The 22,438-nt window shown below is 34.4% G+C and overlaps 1 protein-coding gene across 1 annotated transcript; it reads right to left on the bottom strand.

The window, feature by feature from the left end:
* Positions 1–2,685: 2,685 nt before the first annotated feature.
* On the bottom strand, positions 2,686–8,657 carry LOC143535879 (uncharacterized). The gene is made up of 12 exons (XM_077030013.1): positions 8,288–8,657; positions 6,971–7,174; positions 6,735–6,880; positions 6,384–6,652; positions 6,237–6,316; positions 5,984–6,131; positions 4,716–5,155; positions 4,123–4,637; positions 3,979–4,039; positions 3,643–3,891; positions 3,293–3,554; positions 2,686–3,212 (listed from the first exon to the last, which is right to left on the bottom strand). Exons 1-12 carry the CDS (start codon positions 8,645–8,647, stop codon positions 2,854–2,856), a joined length of 3,093 nt encoding a protein of 1,030 aa, XP_076886128.1. The 5' UTR covers positions 8,648–8,657; the 3' UTR covers positions 2,686–2,853.
* Positions 8,658–22,438: the final 13,781 nt, after the last annotated feature.

Genomic DNA, 22,438 nt, shown 5'->3' with positions numbered 1-22,438 from the left:
GTAGACTCGACAAGCCGCTCCGTTTATAGAATAGAATGCAAGCAAGCTAGCGACTCTCCTAGTAGCGAATGAAAGGGACATTCGGGAAGCGACTAGAAGCTTCGCCAATATGAGTCTTTTGACGGTCATATAGAATTTTGATAGAAGTCGACATAAGATAATTCGTTCTATCAAAATTCTATATTATTTAACAGTACTATTACAAGAAAAAGGGCTGAACAAACAATATCAAAACGAAGTCTTATGTCGGTCATAAGATAATAGTCTTTTGCTATTATTATGCAGTCCGATACATTTCCATTATGTTACTTAGCCAAACCCGCCACCTCATGTGCCAAAGTAAAACGGTTGTTCTTCCTTCCCCGCTCCCTCTTTTTCGACATATGCGGCGGCGGGTTACCAGAGAAGAGGGGACAACTTCTTTCTCCTTTGCATTGCTCAATCTTCCTTTTCTAATTGAAAATAGCAAGCCACTCCACTACTGGTACAGAGGCCAGATAGAAGGTTGCTTATATGTTCAGGCTCGAAAATCTATCTTTTACCTCTCCTCCCTCTCTCCATTCTGATTGATTCGCTTCTTCCTTCGCGCAAGCCTTTGGTTCGCCCCTTGTTGTGTTGCATTTTCTGCTCCTCCGCTTCAGTCTGCCTTCTTCGGATAGCCGGGGTCCGACGTTTATTTCCGATTTCATTGTCAGCTCCAGGTTTTGGCGGCCCATCTGGTTAGTTCAGCTATCACTGCTGGAAGCCCATGCGGTTGTTCGGCTGCGTACTCCCCGTCCGCCTATCTCACACTCCCAAAGCATCTTTTTTTCATATTTCATTTTCCTTCGCCCGTCCATTCCTTTCAAGCGCCCTTAGACTCGTTACGTTGTTCGACTGAACTCGTTGGCTCCACGCTCTATTCGGTCGGAACCCGGTTCGTCGAGAACCTTCTCTCATAGATTCCCTTCACCAAGTCTCATCGCCAGCAATCCGCTCTTATCCCTTGGTGTCAAAGGGCGAGTTCCTTTCTTGTCTTGCCCAAAAACTTTCTTTATTCTCATTGGAGAAAGACTCTCCCTCTACTTTATTTGACAGGGGCGGAGAATACCACTCTATCAAGTTATACCCCCCCCCCCCCCACCCCCAACAAAATTAAAACAATAAATCAACAAATAGTTACGAAAAAGAAAAGGTTATCCAAATGAAGGAACCAAGGTTTGAACCTTGGCAACTCAGCACAAAGAAAGTTAGCAAAAGACACCTTAGCCAACACACCATCACTAACAAAGTTATTTCATTGATGAAACTAAAATTATAAATACTAAAATATTTTTTTTCTAAAAAAGGTTGTGACTAAAATTTAATCTTTATCTATATATATAATAAACCATTTTATATGTTTTTAGTTTTTATTTTACTTTTAATTTGCATCATCACGCTAATGTACTTATGTTAAAATAATGTTTTTTAAATGATATCTTTTTTAATACATGAGCGTGGATAACATAGCTCAAAATAAAATATAAAATAGTTTGTATATGTAAACACTTTACAAAGTTGTAAACAATTTATTTTGAGTAAAGTGTCATTTTCGTCCTTGTGGTTTGGCAAATAATGCGAATTTAGTTCAAAAAGTTTATTTTTTTGCATACGGACCCTCCACGTTTCCCAGTTCTTGCCAATTACATCCAAATTACTAACCACGTTAAATTTAATCGTTAAGTTAGGAGTAAACATGTCTTTTCAACATTTCTTTATTATATAATACTTATTTTAGTGAACTGCGGTTTTCGTTCCTCTAGTTTGTCCAAATCTGCAGTTTTAGTCCAGTAGTTCAAATTTGCAATTTTCTTCCCTATGGTTTCATTTCACTTGCAATTAAACCCGAATTCCTTAATATCGTTAAGTTTGGTCGTTAAACCCATCAGGGTGCCCTTCACGTGAATGGCAGTTTTTTTCCTTTTTCTCCAAATACACCCCAGCCCCTCACGTGAGGGGGCTTGCGAATTAGGACTGAAGTTTATTTAGAGAGAGAAACGACAAAACTGGTCGTCTCGTGGGGGGCACGCAAATTGATTAACGACCAAAATTAACGAGGTTAATAAATTCGGGTTTGATTGCAAGTGAAATGAAACTACAAGTACGAAAATTGCAAACTTGAAACTATTGGACTAAAACCGCAGATTTGGACAAACCAAAAGGACAAAAACCGCAGTTCACTAAAATAAGTATTATAATAAAGAAATAGTGAAAAGACATGTCTACCCCTGACTTAACGATTAAATTCAACGGAGTTAGTGATTTGGATGTAATTGGCAAGAACTATGAAACGTAGAGGGTCCATATGCAAAAAAATAAACTTTTTAGACTAAATTCGCACTATTTGCTAAACCACAAAAACGAAAATGGCACTTTACTCTTCTAGTTTCTAACAAGGATGAAATGTATGTTAACATAGAAAATTGGTACAAAATAATATCATATCAACAAACGAAATGAATGGCAACTTGATTGAGACAAGGTAACCAACTGTTTCCATAATTGTCGCAACAAACTTCTAGTTTAACATGCTGGATACCACTACCAAGTACCAACTTCTATACCAATGATTAGATTACCCAATTTACAAACACTACAAGTCAAAAAACAACAATGTTTCACAAAATCAGTTTTATTCACAATAACCACTTCTAACAGAAAAGAAACCCAAAAATCAGATAAAAACATTCAATTCAAACATATGATAGACCACAACACTTAAATATTCATTCCCACTTCACAAAGAGAGTATGTAAAGTGTAGCAAATCCAAACTATCTACTGATTATCCCATACACAAAGATGATAACATTAACAAAAACATAGTCAAATATTAATCAGACTCATCTTCAGATGTAACTGCTGACTCATCACCATCCTCATCCTCATCTTCGTCTTCATCCCCGTCCTCATCATCAACAATCTTGTCCGGTTTAGCAGTCGAAAGCAACTTTGACAAAGCAGCAGACTTACACGCCCTTTGTGATCTAACACTCGCGACAACAGGATTAACAGAAACAACAGTATTATTATAAGAAGTCTCATCTTCATCATCATCCGAGGAAGATGACTCTTTTTCCTGCCGGGCCCGCCTCCTCCCCCGCACCGGCCGGGTGGACCGGGGTATTGGTGTGGGCTCCACTTCAAAAGATGACTCATCATCATCTATGTTCACTTGTACATCCAACTTCTCTGTTAAGAAATTGCTACATGAGGCTAAAGATGACAAAATAAAAAACATAAATTATTAAATTAAAAAAAAAAAGAGTTACCTAATAAAAGTTTGGCCTGTTCTTGCTGCAATGGTTCATCTGGGGATGTGTCACATGCCTTAAGATGCTCACACATTTGCTTCATTTCTTTTATAATATCTTTATCTGCGGATACGGCTTCAGTGACACGGTTTATGAGCCGCCTCAGTAACTTTACAGCCACTTGTTCAGTTTGTTTAAAACGAAGCGATACGAGTATTTTACAAGTAGCTGAAACATAAGTTCTCTCTGCAGCTGTTTTCTTCTTCTGAAAACTCAAGATCTGTAACACATGACAAAAAAGTAATTTAACAAGATGAATTAGATAACAATGAAATATTATTAAATGTGCTAATAACTTTATAGAGTACCTCGGCTGCAATACGTATAGCAAGCTCTTCTTCTCCATAATCAGAGTCGTTTTGGTCAGGCAACTTGTTTTCATTTTGGTCAACCTCTTTTGGATATAACGGAGCCTGTAACATTTGCAACATAAAACGAGAAGCTTGGATTGCACGCTTGCGCATGTTGGATATAACCACGGTTGATCCACCTGGAGTACCATTGATTCCAGGCCACATTGAACGCATGACGAGAATAAATGTCTTGCTTATACATTTCTGTACATGTATAAAAAATGCATACTTAAGATACTAAAAATATAGCGACTATAAGAGAAGAAATAAAAGGTTAAAAACTTTATTTACCTTGTGATTCACCGAGAGAGATGGATAATGCTCAAAGAACACAGACAGGCACTGCTTTAACCTAATCATACACAAAGAAACTACATAAAGTAAAACTTATGTTTAAGTAATATTAATAAGTCAAGTTAAGAAAGGTTAAAAAACCTCTGTAACTCGGAAGCTCCGGTGCTGAAATAAAGCTTGACCAGCTTGGTCAACAGTATAGGATGTGATGAAACAGAAATCGTTGGATAATTCTCACTCAAAAGAAGGACTTTTGCAAATCCTTCTGCTAGAACCGCATGAACCGACTCGTTTTCATCAGCATCAACCGGATGACCAAAATCGCTTCGGTCAAACCCTGCATATAGCAGGTCAACTAACTCTATATCCATGTCATCATTTGTATCACTCCAACTAACAGGATGAATAGTTTTGTCATTGTCTTTAAATTGTGATGACAGATTCCGGTTCATTGCTTTATCAACTTCCTGGGGCCCATGCCACATGGCAAGATCCATCAAGGCTTTAGTAGCCATGCTACTAACTAAACCCGGTCCTTTAATAAACGAAAGCCTTAACCGTTTTACTAGATCTTCACTTAAAACTCTTTCCAGTATTCCAAACAGACCTAAGCATCTGATAGCAGCTCTTTGAACATCCAAGTGAATATGTTTGGCCTGCAGAATTAAATTAATAAAAACAATATATGTATGAATAACAGCAACAATAGCTGGCAAGGGTAAATGTATACATACCCCTGGAAGTAGTAAAGAGTGAAGTAACTCAGCAGGTTCAATTGAATTCCCGCGCATCCAACGTAAAGATTTTGTGTGTTCTAAAAGCAGACTGACAACCGAAAGACAATGCATCCAGTCCAAGAAATCTGCTGTTCTTTCTCTGCAAGGTTGTGCCAGCTCAGCAACAACAGATAAAACTACTTGCTCAAATTCGCCTTGTGTGGCGTGTACTTTTTTAGCTAATCCTGAAACTGCATCAGCCCAGTCTCGTTCGCCACCTAGACTAATCCCATCTCCGATAACAACTTTGTTCCCATCATCATCTACCTCATGCTGAAGAGGGCTTTTTAGTAATTCTACCACAAAGACTGCAGCAACCTTACGGTTTGTAGCATCTGAGAAGTCAAGCATTGACCCGAGCAAAAGAAGTTGGCGAGCTGAGAACCGGCTAGCTTGCCCTGAAATTACCAGAGTTAGGTTACTGTACAAGGTTAAACAACGTTGTTAGGCCTGTAAACGAACCAAATAAACAAGAACAGAGCACGTTCGTGTTCGCTCGTTTAACTTTAACAAAAAATCAATCAAACATGAACAATTTAGCAAACAGATGTTCCTTGTTTGTGTTTGTTCATTAAGAAAATGAATGTGGCCATGTCGTTTAATGTTCACTAATAGTATAAACGAATGGTTCACAAACATAAGCGAATGAACATATATCTTAACATAGATGAATATACATACACGAACATAAAAATGAATATCAATATGTTACTGTGTTTGGCTGTTATATAGCCAATTTCATTTCGTTTATTGGTACGTTGGGAAGATGAAGAGATGAACTTTGGAATTCAGTAACAGAGAAATTCAGCAAAAAGCTTTTGAGTTTGAAAAGTGCCCACCGTATTCGGTCAAGCTGGTTTCGCGGGGCGATTTGAAAAGGAGTATATCTTTCTTGTAGTGCCTTTCATTTGAGCCTAAAAAACTGATAAACTAGACCAAAATGTAATAGATGGTAATTTTATTTCATAAAACTAAACTTAATTGTAATGAGTAATATTTAATTTCATAGAACTAGACTAATAGACGTTAAAAAAATTAATGAATATATAAACGAACGAACACATAATGACCGCAAACAAACCTCCACGGGCATAAATGAATAGAACCTTTTGTTCATGTTTGTTCGTTTATTGAATAAACTAACATAAATGATCTCCCCAATCCCAACGAACGGGTAACTGAACATTCAGTTCGTTTACAGGCCTAAATGTTGTGAATTATCTTACCAGCAACAATATGAGCTTTAACCAACTCCATATACTCAGAAACTGATTCCGGAAGAATCTTTTCCAAAAGATCGTTACTATCAGAAGCTTCTGATGCATATACCGCAGCTTCAGTGCCTGATGTCATGGCAGCATCAGAACCCTTTGCCTGTATTCACCACGAATGAATGCATTAATAATTACTTTTGCATATATCAAACATAACCCTTTAATTGCACTTTTAAGAACTAATAAGCAAATTGTAATTAAATACCTGTGCTTCTGCCTGTAAATGCTTGCATAAAGTCCTCAAATACAAAGCAACTTCTGGATCCACTAGTTCGGTACCGCACCCTAAAATACACAATATTTACATACAGAAACTGTTGTAGGATAATTATTGTAACCAGTATAGACTGACCTTCAGTTGTATTGTTGTCTGATGATATAAATTGTTTGATACTTTGACCAGCATGCAACTTAACCAGTCCAGCCTTCAAAAGTTCCTCCATAACAGACACCCCAATGGACTCATATGTTTCAACATCAAGAAACTTGAGAAGCTCAATCGGGTCTCCATTGCAGGACTTCATTAGCCATTCGTCTTTCATTAACTTAATACACTCTTTGGTTACAGCTGCAGAACGGTCAGAAAGTCCTCTCTGGAGTATAATCGTCCTCTGTTTTATGCTGTTAAACTCAAGAACAGTTAGCATGCTAAAACTAGAAAGAAAAACTACAAAATTCTGGTTCTTGTAATATAAAACATTACCTCAGACTCTGAAGAGGGAATTTACTGGCTAAAACAGAATAAGCTGTTTTGCGCACCGCTTCGCTCACATCCAGGGTGCAATTAATAATTGCAGTGGATGTTGCATTAGAGGGTGGTAAAGATAGCAGTATGGTTTTACGAACATCCTGCAAATGTCAAAGAATTCAATCAAGAATTGAAAAATGTGACAGATACATAAAAATTTAATTACATTAGGGATGAATGGAGGAACTCACTGGATTCTGTTCTGGAGGTAATGTTTCAAGCAAGAGATCAAGAATGTCACTATTCTCTGCGTCATTTGCAAAACGAGATAAAGCCCTGACTGAAAACGTGCGGATTAGTGGAACCTTGTCACCCACCCGCACCTTAATGCAGTCAATGACTTCATCCCACAACTCGTCGCTGACTTCTGCATCGTCTGGCAATCGCATTATGATCTAACAGTGAAAATTTCATAAATGCAAAACGGTTAAAGATCGAGAAAAAAAATTAACACTGATGCTTTTAAAAAAGATACTGATAGAGGAGCAAACATGCCTTTTTAAGACAAATAGCTTGCTTTATTAACAAAATTATAATAAGCTTTAAGAATTAAGAGTAGTTTCTGCATTAGCACAACATTCCGAGTATGATTTCATCTCCAATATTATATTCTATTATAATGTAGTACTTATTCGATTGTGCCAAATTACTATTAGGAGTTTAGAACATAGTTGTTAAAAGCCATCACCTAGGCTCATTTTCCAGGCAAGGCAAGACAATTGCGTTTCAAGTCAAGACAATTGTGCTTTAATTCTCCAGATGATTGTTCAGGCTCAAATTCCAGCAAGATTCCTAAATTCCAGAGAGTTTCCAGCCAAATTCTCTGGATTATGGCACGATTCCAGCCAGATTTCTACTTTTATCTAAGAAAAAACTACTTTTCTACACTAATACACTAGTATTTTAGAACTTTTGATACTACTTGGATTATATTAAATTAGGGTTTTTTTATTTCATTATTCACAATAGTATTATTTTTCCAATACACTATATTTTTAATTATTTTCATTGTGCGCTTTCTTTTCACAGACCCTTGCTTCTTTTGCACCTTGTGCATAGGCCCCGAGCGAGGCCTGCGCGTAGCACCATTGATAGCTATGGTTTAGATACATCACTAATGAATGTTGACAATACACTTTAGTTGCTTTGATATTGTAAAATTAAATTAAATTTATATATAGCTTCAGTAACAAAGAATGATACTACAACCGGCTAGAAATCTCTAAATTAAGATCTCCAAAAACTCATGCCATGGTTTAACTCTTAACCTGAGATTGAGAATCAAAATCTCCCTAAATGTATCTAGAGTACCTAACTGTCAAAATTAAACGAACACGATTTGGTAACAATCCAATATTCCAAAAATTAAGTAACATCATAGCAAAGTAGCCGTTAATTTCTTCTAAATTAGTCACACACAAATAACACTTTCATTCAATTCAAAGCATCAGCAATAAAAACAATTAACCAGCATAATTCAAAACTATCAACAGAATATAATCAAATACCTCCGAAATGATCTGGCAAGACCTAAACCTAGCAGTCCTGTTAGCCGCAGCCGTACCGGTGATGAGAAACCGCATAAGCTGTTCGAAGAACGCATCGCAGTCTTCGAGACGGTTGGGATCGCGTAGGCAGGCGAAAACAGCAACGAACAGAACAATTCGTTCGGCGGAAGCGGTACGGCGCTGGAAAGTGAAGAGTGGAGTTAGGGTTTTGGAGAAAGCGGTGAAGAATTGAGGGGATGAACGGAGAGTTGAGAGTTCTTTGAGCTTGCGGATGTGTGATGCTCGAGATGCTTTGGCTTCGTCGAAAACCTTGCCAATCTTCTGGATCAAAGGGCTCTGTTCTGGAACTTCGACTGCCATGGTTGATGTGTGGTTGTGAAAGATGTCTTCTGTGTTGGTATTTTAAATGGAGAGCGGGAAATGAAAACGTTTGTAATTTATGGAAGAAACAACTTATGTATACAGGTGGTATAATCTGAAAAAACTATGATGCATATGTTAACACGTGCTGTTTGGTTCTTTCAGATCTGTGTTATTCAGCAACAACAATAATTCTGAATGATTCAAACATAATTTTAATCATTCATATCTGTTTAAAACCAAACAGTCTAAAGCCTGAATGAATCAGAAACAAACAACCCCTTAGTCAATTTTAAATAGTTGACTTCTAACTATTTTTTAGGCCGCTTAATTTGGGGGTGTTTGGGATTTTTTATTTTTACCTCTTTATAACTTATTAAGTTTTATAAGTTAAAAATTGTGTGTGGGTAATGTGACTTTTTTAAGTTTTAAAGAAAGAAAAAAATAGTTTTTGATAAGTTAGGAAGGAGTGACTTATTAAAAACAAATTAATATATATATTAAAGGGTCAAATTATTCTACAAAGGGTAACAAAAATAAGAAGTGTGAGAAGCCATAAATAAATGACATGTGTCAAGTGGGGGGACCAAATGAAAAAGGGTATAGAGGTAATTGTATACATTTTCTCTTTCAACATGCAAGACACATGTTAATAACCCCATCATTTTAAAACGTCTATAACTTTTTCGTATGATATTTTTTTTAAATAAAATTCATCATAATAACAAGCGTTTTTTATCTTTAATATAAGTATGATTTTTTATATAAAATTTAAAACAAAAATTACGTCATTATGTCTTTTCACACACCATTGTGTCTTTTCGCTTATCATTGTGTCTTTTTTCGTCATTTCGTCTATTCGCACACCATTGTGTCATTTCCTTATCATTGTGTCTTTTTTCGTCATTGTGTCTTTTCGCACACCATTGTGTCTTTTCGCACCATTGTGTCATTTCCTTATCATTGTGTCTTTTTTCGTCATTGTGTCTTTTCGCACACCATTGTGTCTTTTCGCTTATCATTGTGTCGTTTTTCGTCATTGTGTCTTTTCGCACACCATTGTGTCTTTTCGCTTATCATTGTGTCTTTTTTCGTCATTGTGTCTTTTCGCAAACCATTGTGTCTTTTCGCTTATCATTGTGTCTTTTTTCGTCATTGTGTCTATTCGCACACCATTGTATCATTCCCTCATCATTGTGTTTTTTTTCGTCATTGTGTCTTTTCGCACACCGTTGTGTCTTTTCGCTTATCATTGTGTCGTTTTTCATCATTGTGTCTTTTCGCACATCATTGTGTCTTTTCGCTTATCATTGTGTCTTTTTTCGTCATTTTGTCTTTTCGCACACCATTGTTTCTTTTCGCTTATCATTGTGTCTTTTTTCGTCATTGTGTCTTTTCGCACACAATTGTGTCTTTTCGCACACCATTGCGTTTTTTTCGCACACCATTGTGTCTTTTCGCTTATCATTGTGTTTTTTCGTCACTGTGTCTTTCAACTCATCATTATGTTTTTTTAAATACTAATAACACCATTATGTAATAATAATATGTAACAATAATGATAAAATAACAACAAATTATCTAATACATAAAACATAATGATTAATACATGTTACATAATAGCTTGAAACGTAAAACACAATGGTGAATACGTATAACACAACGACCTAAAACGTAAGACACAATGGTGAATACGTATAACACAATGACCTAAAACGTAAGATACAATGGTGAATATATATAACACAATGACTTGAAACGTAAAACACAGTGGAAACAACATATTACACAATGACACAATGACAAAAAAAAACACAGTTAAAAAACCCATTAAATTTTTTTTTTGTTTTTATATAACAATATGATACTCATATTAAAGATAAAAAACGCTTATTATTATGGTAATTTTTTTTTAAATAATGTCGTATGAAAAAGTTATGGACATTTTAAAATGATGGGGGATTTGACATGTGCCTTGCATGTGAAGAGAGAAAGTTAACAAAAGTGGGTTATTACCTTCATGCCCTTTTCATCAATATTTATTTATTAAATTAATCTCAGTCATTCAAATAAAAGATCAATGGACTGGATTTCTTCTCACCCTTCTCATTTTTATTGTCCTTTGTATTTCAACTTTACCCGTATATTAAAATGCAAATTCTAATTGTGAGAGCTTTCTACTATTCATTTTAGTGTAGAATTTTTATACTACTTTTATAGCTTCACGAACCATTCATTTCCTTTATGTATATTTGCCCATTCACACATGGTTTCATTCTCGAATTTATTTTCCTTTCTTTGGTTTTTATTCTCTTTTTTACCTTCCCACATACTGCTTCCTTTTTATCAGTTTATGTAATTTACAAATACTAATTCTCTTCATGACAATCTATTAGTAATTTATTATAAATTTAGGTTAATACTTGATGATTAAAAACCTCTTCATATTGTATGAACCAGTATAAGAATTTGGATCTTTAATTATTTATTCTAAATTTCATATACAGGTTGCAATAAAAGGTTGTTTTAATTAGAATGTTCTTTTTTAACACCGACTAGATATATGATATAGATTTTGAGAGACGTGGTTCACGTTTTTACATGCGTTCCTTTTTTGATTAAACGTCCCGCCGCTACACGCGGGTTTGAATACTAGTTAACTAAGTAAAAAGGATGTACAAATAAGAGATTCCAAACAAGACTTTACTAAGATGCTTACGAGATTATCTAAGATAAAAGTAAGTTTGCAGGTCAAGATAATGTGTTTTACCAAAGTAGTTGAAGTCTACTATTTGATGAAACGGAAGGATTACTTTTGTGTCACGTGTGATTTGATTGGGATGTTATTTAGCTTTTGGGTGAAATTGGCCCTAAATTAAAAAATTATAAACTAAGGTGCTGTTTGTTTTTTAAGACAAAAACTGTCTGTAATCTGATTTCATCTGATTTTATGTCTGCAACTGAATATGTGGTCTGAAGATCTGCAATCTGAAAATATAATACTGTTTGTTTTATAAACTGGATATCGTCTGCATAAGCTGAAAATTAGTTACCTATATCACAATTGATAGAAGTCATTTAACGTTTGTAGACTACTAAAATAATTGGTAGTGGTGCACGAACTATGGAAGTGGGTGGTGGTGGTGGACGTTTGGTGGTAGACAATTATGGTTAGCGGTGAACGGTGGGTGGTGGTTGTAACACCCCGGCTTTAGCGGAATACGCCCGAGTGTGACGTACAGATTGCCCAAAATACATGTGACACTATTAAGTGACAATAATATCATTAATTCATTCAAATCCCAAGTACACAAGTTGTTCAATAAGACAAATATAAAGGAAAAAAAACAATAAAACACATCTTCTTGTTTATTCTTTAATAACCTAACTTCTAGTGTCTTTCGCCATTTCATCCTCTAATGTAAGTACCTGTAGCATATATATAAAATAAAGTCAACTAATTGAATAGTTGGTGAGTTCACACAAGTTTGATACAAGTACATAAAAACCATACAATTCCATGAAACTTGGTGTGGTAATAGCGCAAGCAATGTCTTTTCCATTTGGTAACAACCAAATATACTCGAATCTGGGGTCAATATTCCACTCATAACATCGAGGTCCTGAGTGCATAGGGGGGCGTATGATCATACTTATTGAGGAAACCATGAGCAAGTAGTCTTTGAGCAAGTAAGCAAATAAGCACACAAGTCCATGTAACGAATTGTAGTTTGTAATAATAATTAAACGAAATTTCATTGTTGATAGGATATATATGCTACCCCCAAAATATTAAAAGGGTAAAAAGGGGGTGTGAGAAACTTACCTTTGAATTGGGATGACAAACTTGACAATGAAACGAAAGGGCGTTATATGAAACCGAACGATCGAATCTCACGAGCTAAAATAATAAAAACACAAGAATTACTAACTAATTTTATGGAAAAATAAAGGGTTGGTTTTAAGGTTCATGCATTATTATTTATAAGTATTTTGTATATTAATATTTAAGTTAACGGGTTTTTATTACTTATTATTATAATATTACTTATGAGTTTTATATTAAATTTGTATAATATAATGTTACGGGTTTCTAGCGCTACCGGTGTATTTTATTTTAGTATAATTGTTGTCGGTATGCTTTATTTTAGAATAAACGTTTGTAGGTTTAGGATATATTATATATATTATTTATATAATTATTCTTCGAGTTTTAACGAGTGGTTTGGTTTGTAATAGTTGATTCTTGAACGGAAATTGTTAACGATAATCAAAACATCTTTTATTTAACTATGACACTAATTTTATTTATTTTGTATGATTTATAAATATATATCTAATTTATTAAAACTAAAAAAAATGGTTTTCAAAAATATAAAACAGGTTTGCTATGACCCGGGTTCAAACCCGGGTCTTCACAACCATACAACACATACACAGCCGCTGGACCAAACCATTATTATTAAAAGATGGAAACTAAACATTATAAACAACAACTCAACTTCATCTTCTTCACCTTAAAAAACCCTAGATTCAATTCACCATAATCGTTCCAGGTTTGATTAATTTGAGTTAGGGGTTTTGTTTGTCGGGTTTAAACGAATCAAAACCATGTATTAAATACCTTCGATGGTGCCGGAAAGTGAAAGAACGGTGAGTTGGTCGAAATAAACTTGGACGAACAAATCAGAGATATTAACGAGTTTGTGAGTGTAAAGTGATGTTTGTAACACGTTTAGAAGGAGATTAGGGTGCTATTTATAGCTTCAATTGGTCCTTTGGGTGATTAAGTCGTGTTAAATGAAATCTAATTATTATCCGGCGGTTTTGAGTTTGAATCCGAACGTTGGGATGTTAATACGCGTAATTGGGTCTTGATTAAGCTTTAAGATGATGGAGAAACGAGTTTATATCATTAAAATGGATTAAAAATGGCGTTTTGATGCGTTTTTAATGTCGCCGGAATGTTTCTGCCGTCGCCGGAATTCGGGTATGCCGGAAAAACGTGGGAGAAGAAGGGGTGGCGGCTGGTAGGGTTAAATATTATTATAATAATATATTTTAAATTCAAATGTTACATTTTAAGCCCCTCATCTTTGAATCAGCTTAAATATTGTTTTTAAACTTATAAATCTTTAACCCTTTAACTTTATAATTATACATAATTGATTAAAACTTGTTATATTTATAATATCCTTAGGTTGTTTATGCTTTATACCCGTATAGAATTAAACTTTGATTATTTTATAGACTTTTATAGCTCGGAGATTCGTTAATTGAGCTAAACTTATAGGAAATGAACGCATAATAACTATAAATCATCGTAATTAATATCAAATGATAAACGAAAAATATGAATTTATTGAAACGACACCACGGGTCGGTTTAACGAATACAAATACAAATATGAATACGAATAAAAATTGACAAATATCACAGTGGTGATGATTGATGGACGGTTGTGGTGGGTGGTGGACGGTGGTAGTGGATGGTGATGGGTAGTGGTGGTGGGTGGTGGACTGTGGTGGTGGCGGTGGGTGGTGGTGAACGGTGGTTGTGGTCGACGGTGCGTGGTGGTGGTGGTGGGTGGTAGTGGTGGCGGGTGGTGGTGGTGGTTGAAGACAGTGGGTGGTGGTAGTGGGTTGTGGTCGACGGTGGGTGGTGGTGGTGGTGATGGATGGTGGTGGTGGTGGGTGGTTGACGGTGGTGGTGGCGGCTGGTGGGAGGTGGTGGTGGCGAACGGTGGGTGGTGGTGGCGGCGGACGGTAGACGGTGATGGTGGCGGCGAACTGTGGGTGGTGGTGTTGGTGGTGGTGGCGCACAATGGGTGGTGGTGGTGATGGTGGACATTGGATGTTGGTAGGGTGATAAGAAGTGTGAAGTGTAAAGAAGTGTGAAGATGGTGGATATTAGCTTATTATTTAAGACCATATAAGCAGTTTTCAGATCTTTTTCTTTTTTTTAACAGACTGTCTTCAGGAACTTATGTCTGCGTGCCCGCAGACATAACCCTCCTGCAGACGTTTGAAGCAAAAACAAACACAACCTAACTCTCAGTAAAGTTCTTAATGGAACCTAAATAGGTTGTTTTGAGTCGAGATGGATAAACTTTAAAAGTTAAATAGGTCATGATGGTTTAAAAAAATTATTCAAGAAGGTTATGATTAGATGGAAATATACAAGTGAGTTTCATTTATAGGTTAAAATAAAATACTCAGGTTATCCAAAATTTATATAATTCAAAATACCCAAACTATCATGTGCGAAACAAAGCTCACCCGAAACCCAAAAAACGACCAAAACGAAACAAAAACCCCGAACAAACTAAAATGAAACAAAAAACGAAATTGAAACGAAAAAGGAAAACGACCAAAATAAAACAAAAAAAAACGAAATGAATCCGAAAAACTGACCAACACAAAACAAAACAAAAACGAAATGCAACCGAAAAACTGACCAAAACTAAAAAAACACTGAATCGACCAAAACGAAACAAAAAAAACAGAAACGAAACTAAATCAAAATAGAAAAATGACCAAAACATAACAAAACAAAATGATATGAAACCGAAAAGCTGACCAAAACGAAACCAAAAAAAAAGCTGTAGCATCCGGCCTCTCGCACCACCAATATTGTCCGCTCTGCCTACGAAGAGCTCACAGACTTGTTTTTGGTTGCCCAAAACGCGTTGGTGATTGAAGAGGCATGACATTACTTATGAACCAGTGATCTCTCTTGTCCACGGCCGATGTGGGATAGCCTAAGAGTGGGACTATGTTGTGTTTGCCAAGGGTGTTATAGACAACCCCCCATTTGGACTCATCGTCCTCGATGAGGCGTGTCCCAACATCCCAAACAGCACAAGAGTGGCTTTGATACCAACTGTAACATCCGGCCCCTCACACCACCAATATTGTCCGTCTGCCCACGAAGAGCTCACGGATTTGTTTTTGGTTGCCCAAAACGCGTTGGTGATTGAAGAGGCATGACATTACTTATGAACCAATAATCTCTCTTGTCCACGGCCGATGTGGGATAGCCTAAGAGTGGGACGATGTTGTGTTTGCCAAGGTTCAAACCCTCATACTTCAGGTACTAAAGTGTAAATTCTTTATATTATAATCCATCAACTCGTTTACCCAAGATTCAAACCCAAACCCAAGACCCAATTAACAAACCCATATACCAAATTCAATAGCTTGGACCTCAATTCTCGTAACAAACATGGAAATCAAATCAATGTATATGTTATACTTGCCTATTGCGGCCTACTGACAATCACAATTTGGTTAATCAATCAAAATTGATTTATTTTTCATAATATACTAGCCGGCACTATATCATTCGTATTATACAAGTTAACGAGTGCAATAATTCAATTAAACATAAAGTTATAATCACCAAACCCTCGTCGTCATAACCCATACACTTAATTGTATTTTGATTCACTACTTGATTGTGTTCTTGATTCCAACTTGGTCTACCACTGTTCTTCATAATTAACCCATCTTATAACGCTTCAAGAGGTAATTGATTTATGTTTTGTGTTCGTCTCTGATCAATTAACATAAACCCTAACATTAATTCGATAAACAATAATTGGTTTAATCAATTCCTAATTCTAGGGTTTATGTAAACTGGTTTAATCAATTCCTAATTCTAGGTTAATGTAAACTGTTGTCCGATTCACATGGCAACGGTTTAGCCCTTTCTTTATTATCTGATTGAATTGTGTACAAGATGGCTTAATTGCTTATCTCACAGGAACAATTTGCATTTTCTTTATTTATTATATTATATATCACTTAACTGGTGTTTTACTCACTCAATCTCGTATTGACAAAATTATTTGTATCTTATACGCATATGCGGGTTAACGTTTGAACTGGTTTATCAAGATTTATTGAAGAACTTAGGGATTGATATGTTAGAGAAAGATTATCAAAACTTAAATTTAATTAGGATCATTTACTTCCTTGTTTGTTTTATTTATGAATGATGTACTTGCTTTATTTGGATTTTGTTGAATATTTAAATCAAATAAACAGATATTGCATGAGAGCTATGAACAATCAGTTCACGCCTCGGCATTTCCGCATTAGGTTGGGGTGTGACATAGGGCTGGTGTTACATCCTGAGATTTCTAAGAATAATATCTAATATATTATTTAATTATGGTAGAAAAGTTTACTTGAGTTAGTAGATAAATAATAAAATAATAAAGATGGAAGGATAAGTAGGCTAATTAGATGTAATTAATTATGGACCAAAAAGTAAAATGGGCCTAAGTTCAATGGATTTAAAGGAGTATAAATAACCCATAAAACCCTAATTCTTTCCATTTTCATGCATCTTTACACCATAGCCTACACCATAAAAAACACACACTTCTCCAATTCCCGTTTTTGAGAAAACCACCCGCAAAGAGACAAAGATTCCCGGAGATCTAACCTTCGGATCGGTCTCAAATTTTAACTGAGTGTTCATGGTATATAAACGAATATCTCCACTGATTCTTTGATCAGAGGTCAGGATGTCCGGTTTTTATCAGCAAAACCATAGCAGCTCAAAAGTGAAGATTTCAGCGACTGTTCAGCTGTTCCGGCAACTGTAGAGGCGGTTTCCGGCGAAGAAGAACTGATGGGTTTGTAGATCGGGACAAGATGATCCGTGGCCGCTTGAATCACTCAAATCAGAGTTCGGTTGATATGGTTTTGGGCCTCTCAAGTGATTTCAGACAAAAACCTCAAAGGTACGTTTTTGTTAAAAAGGCTTATTTTTCATGAACGGATTTACATAAAAATTGGTAGGATGATAGATCTGATCATGATTATTGATAAAGTAATGAACTTGATAGTAAACGGGTTACTGTGGTTTGTTTCGGGTAAAACGAGTAGCGTTCGGTTTGAGAAAAGAACGGGTAAACGAAGTCGGTTTTGCATGAAACTTAGTAAGATAATAAATCTAACCTTATTATGTAATAAAGTTGCAAACTTGATGTTTAAAATGGACTTAACGAACTCATGGATATATACGGCTCATAAAGAAACCCTAGATTTAGCCCTTGAACGTTTTGGACCATAAAGGTCCAAGCTTTATGGTCACTCGGGTCAAGTTTTGGCCGAAAACGGTTAAGGAAACGTTTATGAGTTAATAGCGAATCCTAACAAGGGTATATAGGTTAAAACGAGTAAGATAACGATAAAAAGAGACCAAAAGGTTACTATTCATTCGATTACACCTCCAACTCATTCGATTACATTGCATATTCGAATACAATGCCTTAATCGAATACAATGGTTTGACTCGCATACATGATCACGATCGCTTACAATGTTACAATCGAATACAAGTGTGCCAATCGATTACAATTCGAGAATCAATTACAAGGTTAAGACTCAATTACATGTTTGGTTCGAATACAACCTTTATGATCGATTACATTGGCCATAGTCGCATACTTGGCCAACTCAAATACAGTAAGCTAATCCGATTACATACCTTTTCGAATACATGTGTATGGATCGATTCCAATGAGCCAAATGATTACAATGAAACTCGAATACATCTGATAAATCGCATGCAATATGGATTTCGAATACATTAAAAGGAACTCGCATACATGGATACACTCGAACGCATGGGGACTCAATTATAATGATAAAACCCGATTACATGGTGCCATTCGATTATAATGATTCGCTTACAATAATCGGTTACATGTGTATCCTTGCATACAGTAGTAGACTCGATTACATTGGACTACCCGCATGTATCATGTATGACTCGCATACAATGTACATAGTGGAGTACAGTGATGTTTTGCATACAACATATATATACACTGGGTACAGTGCAATATATAAATACGTATGCATTCAGATACTGAAAAGAAAGAAAGGTTAACCAAGGATAGGGTTTATAAATGAAAAGAAAGAAAGAAACATGAAAGTATCTGAAAACCCTATATTTGAATGCATTAGGGTTTAAGGATAAATATTCTAAGTAAATTGTATTCTAAAAACAAGACCATTAGAATAGACCAGACTTAGCCATTTTGGCTGAAATATGAATAATTAGAATAGGACATATATTGATACGTATAATTAATGTACAGTCAGCCGAGCTCAGTTAAGGAAGGGAAAAACGGAGAACGTAACATGATCCAGGTGAGTTTCTAGCCCCATTCTTTGTTATGTTTTCGGGGCTGTGTGCATACTCGATGTGTCTGTTAATACATTTATCCTAAGTGATAAGTGTATGCCTTATGTGATTATGTGAAAGTTAGGAATGATTGCTTGCCAATACGTGAACGACCTTAGGATATTGCACATGCTGTCAAGTTATCATGTTATGTATAATGAAGGTATGATATGTATGTATATATGTTTGAATGTAAAATGATGTATGGTTGTATGGTAACGAATAGGGAACCAAACCCTACTAATATTCGAGGTAAGAAGGACCGAGCCCTAATAATACTCGATGTAAGAGGGACCGAGCCCTAATAATACTCGAGATAAGAGGGACCGAGACCTAATAATACTCGAGGTAAGAAAGGACCGAGCCCTAATAATACTTAAGGTAAGAGGGAACCGTGCCCTAATAATACTCGAGGAAAGTAGGGCGTAATGCTCTTTATAACGTAAGATATGAAGTTAAGTAAGTATACGATAAAAATATGGAAGTATGATTGAAAGTATGAATGTATTGTATGTTGTATGATTAACTAGAACTCACTTAGCGTAGTTAACTTTTAGTATGCAAGCAGGTGAGTAGGATGAGACAGCTCGCTTGAGATGAACACATGGCAATTGAATAAGAGGCTGGCATCTGAAGACTCAAGACGTTTTATGTTTAATTACTTAGTTTTTGAAAGACAAGATGTTTGTTAAGACAAGTTATGGATTGTTATGAAATGTTTTATGAAAGTTTTTATATTCCATGTATGTTTTTATTAACTTTGATAATTAAAACTATGTTGATGAGTAAATCCAACGTCCAAATATGAGACACCGGTAATGGGGCCTTATAGCTGGAAATTTATACACAAGACACGTACCTACACAACTTTAACAAGTAACAGGTAAGGCCTTAACATGTTTCATGTACTAAACAGGTAGACACGAATTTACCTATTAATTTAAATTTTCATGTCTAAACAGGTAAATACATGTTTACATGTTAAGTACCTGGTTAAATTTATATATATATATATATGTGTGTGTGTGTGTGTGTGTGTGTAAAATTGAAAACTTTGAGAACCATTTTAACCACAAAAAAAACTCTTTTTAAGAAAAACTATAAAACAAAAAAAACGCAAAAATAAAAAAAGTAAAAAAACCAAAATTTTTATTTTTCATCCCGGTTTCATTAAAAATATAAACAAATTTAAAAAAAAAAAATATCGGTTTAACAAAATTATACATATATGTATTATACTTATTTTTTAATTTTAGACATGTTATTCTTTATACACATATGTCCAATAAAGATAAATGATAATGTACATATGTGTACATTATGTAAATCGAGATCAAATAAAAAAATATATATGTGTATTTTTTAATGAAAACAAGATGAAAAATAAATCTTTTTGGTTATTTTACCTTTTAAAAGTTTTTTTTATAGTTTTTTTAAACATTTTTTAAAAGGGTTTTTTGTGTGGCTCAAAATGTTTCTTAAAGTTTTTAATCTTCAAAGGGTTCTCTTAGAATTCCTACCCATATATATAGGGGAGGTATATTTTGAGAACTTAATGAGTTGTAAGAAATTTAAGAACTCAATTTTGGACAACACATTTAATTAAACGAGTTAGAATATGTGGCTAAGATTAAATTTGATTAAAAAATAAATCATGAGAGAGAATAAATATTTTTGTTGATTACACAAGTTTAAACTTTAGTTACACATGTGTAAAAAGTCGATTCGGTGTGTAAAAAATACGGTAATTTTTTTTACATTACTTACACTTACGTATTACACATATGTAAAAAAAATTCAAAAAAAATAATTGTTACGTTGAGTTCTTTCGAGTTTTTAAAACTCAAAGCGGTTCTCAGAAGAAATCAATCCTATATATATATATATATATATATAATTAGGATCCTAAGAGAACCCTTTGAAAAGTGAGAACTTTGTGAACCATTTTGAACCACAAAAGAATGTAAAAAAATATTAAAAAATTATAAAACAAAAAAAAAATTAAAAAACTAAAAAAACCAAAACTCTTATATTTCATTCCGGTTTCATAAAAAACAAAAACAAAACTTCGTATTATACACATGTGTATAATTTCATTTAATCTATAGTTACGTAATGTACACATATGTACATTATCATTTATCTTAAATTGTATATATGTGTATAAAAAAGAACATGTATGTACATATATGTACGTCTTATACATATGTGTATAATTTAACTAAACCGAGACGTTTTTTTTTTAAAAAACCGGGATGCTAAATAAGAATTTTGATTTTTTTACGTTTTTCGTTTTTTTATGTTTTATGATTTTCTTTAATTTTTGTTTTTTTTGGACTAAAATGGTTCTCAAAGTTCTCAATTTCAAAATAGTTCTCACATGATCATTATCCTATAATTATAAGTTATCTTAAAACCTAAATTCCTAAAACATTATCACTCTCTATTTCTCAGCCGTCACCACTCACCACTCACATACATTCTCTTTTCGACTTTTGTTTCACTAAACGAGTTGTCAAATATGTGTTTCTAAATAGCTCTTGTCGTGTATATCAGGTAATAACAGGTTCATGTTCATGTTTGGGATACATGTACACGATAAGTTTTCGTGTCATATCGTGCTCGTATCTTATCATGTTCGTGTCTTATCGTGTACGGGTATACACAATATGCCAGCTCTACTAGATGACCTTGCAAGTTGCAACGAATTATCTTACTGATAAGTGGGCTTTTATTTTCATTCTATATATTTGTTAGAAAGAAATTGTAAAATCGACATAGACAATACCACACTAATTGGGAAAATAGAAAGGCCAGCCTCCCACCATGTGAAAGAAGAGCTTTTATCTCATATCTATCTATTATAATAAAAGACTATAACTTTTGCCACTTGTCAAGCTCATAGCCTTCCTCACCATTTTTCAACAAATTTTCATATATGGTTCTTATTTTTTAAGTCATTTCAATAGATGAATCAAAGTTTATGTTTATTAAATGTAAATAATAGTTGATTCATTCATTAACATTAATGGTGAAATAAGAAAATATCAAAATTGAAGTTACAAACTTGTTAGAATAAAATTTAAAAGTCACAAGTAATTGCAAATTAAAAAAAATAAAGGTGCATTTTTGTCGAAGAATTTGAATTTGTATGGTAAACTACAAATTGTTTTTAAGCAGGGATTCAAAAAGCAGTGCATAATTTTTTATATAAGATTGTTTCAAATTTGGATTAAAAATTTCCCCATATGCATTTGAACTCATGAAATGTGCATTTTCTTAATTTTCTACAAATATTTTGTATAAATATCACAAACATGGAGAATACTTATTATACATATATATCTTGGTGTTTAGCATTAAATCATTGGAGTTGAATAGTATAATTATAATCTATATGTATAACGATTTACTCTATGAACTATTTGTCATCTATGTATATGACTTTTTGTGTAGTATAAAGGGTTTTAGTAATAAGAAGATCAATATTTAATTTTCAATATTTTCTTTTATAATCAGACCAAAATGCTCCAGAAGCATATGTTTTATGAGCTGATTTATACTTTTTATATACATTCAAATATATTT

The sequence above is a fragment of the Bidens hawaiensis genome, unplaced genomic scaffold, assembly GCF_021521415.1.
Source record: "Bidens hawaiensis isolate Kalapana, Puna unplaced genomic scaffold, B.hawaiensis_p1.1 tig00010669_1, whole genome shotgun sequence".
NCBI classification, from domain to species: Eukaryota; Viridiplantae; Streptophyta; class Magnoliopsida; order Asterales; family Asteraceae; genus Bidens; species Bidens hawaiensis.
Note: the sequence above shows the minus strand (reverse complement) of the source record. Positions and strands in the feature narration are given on the sequence as shown.

Coding starts and splice junctions, on each gene's coding strand:
- LOC143535879 (XM_077030013.1), bottom strand. CDS start 8,647: ATGGCAGTCGAAGTTCCAGAACAGAGCCCTTTGATCCAGAAGATTGGC. Junction 6,317..6,383: donor AGACAACAATACAACTGAAG/GTCAGTCTATAC, acceptor TGTGTATTTTAG/GGTGCGGTACCGAACTAGTG. Junction 6,132..6,236: donor ATTTACAGGCAGAAGCACAG/GTATTTAATTAC, acceptor TGGTGAATACAG/GCAAAGGGTTCTGATGCTGC.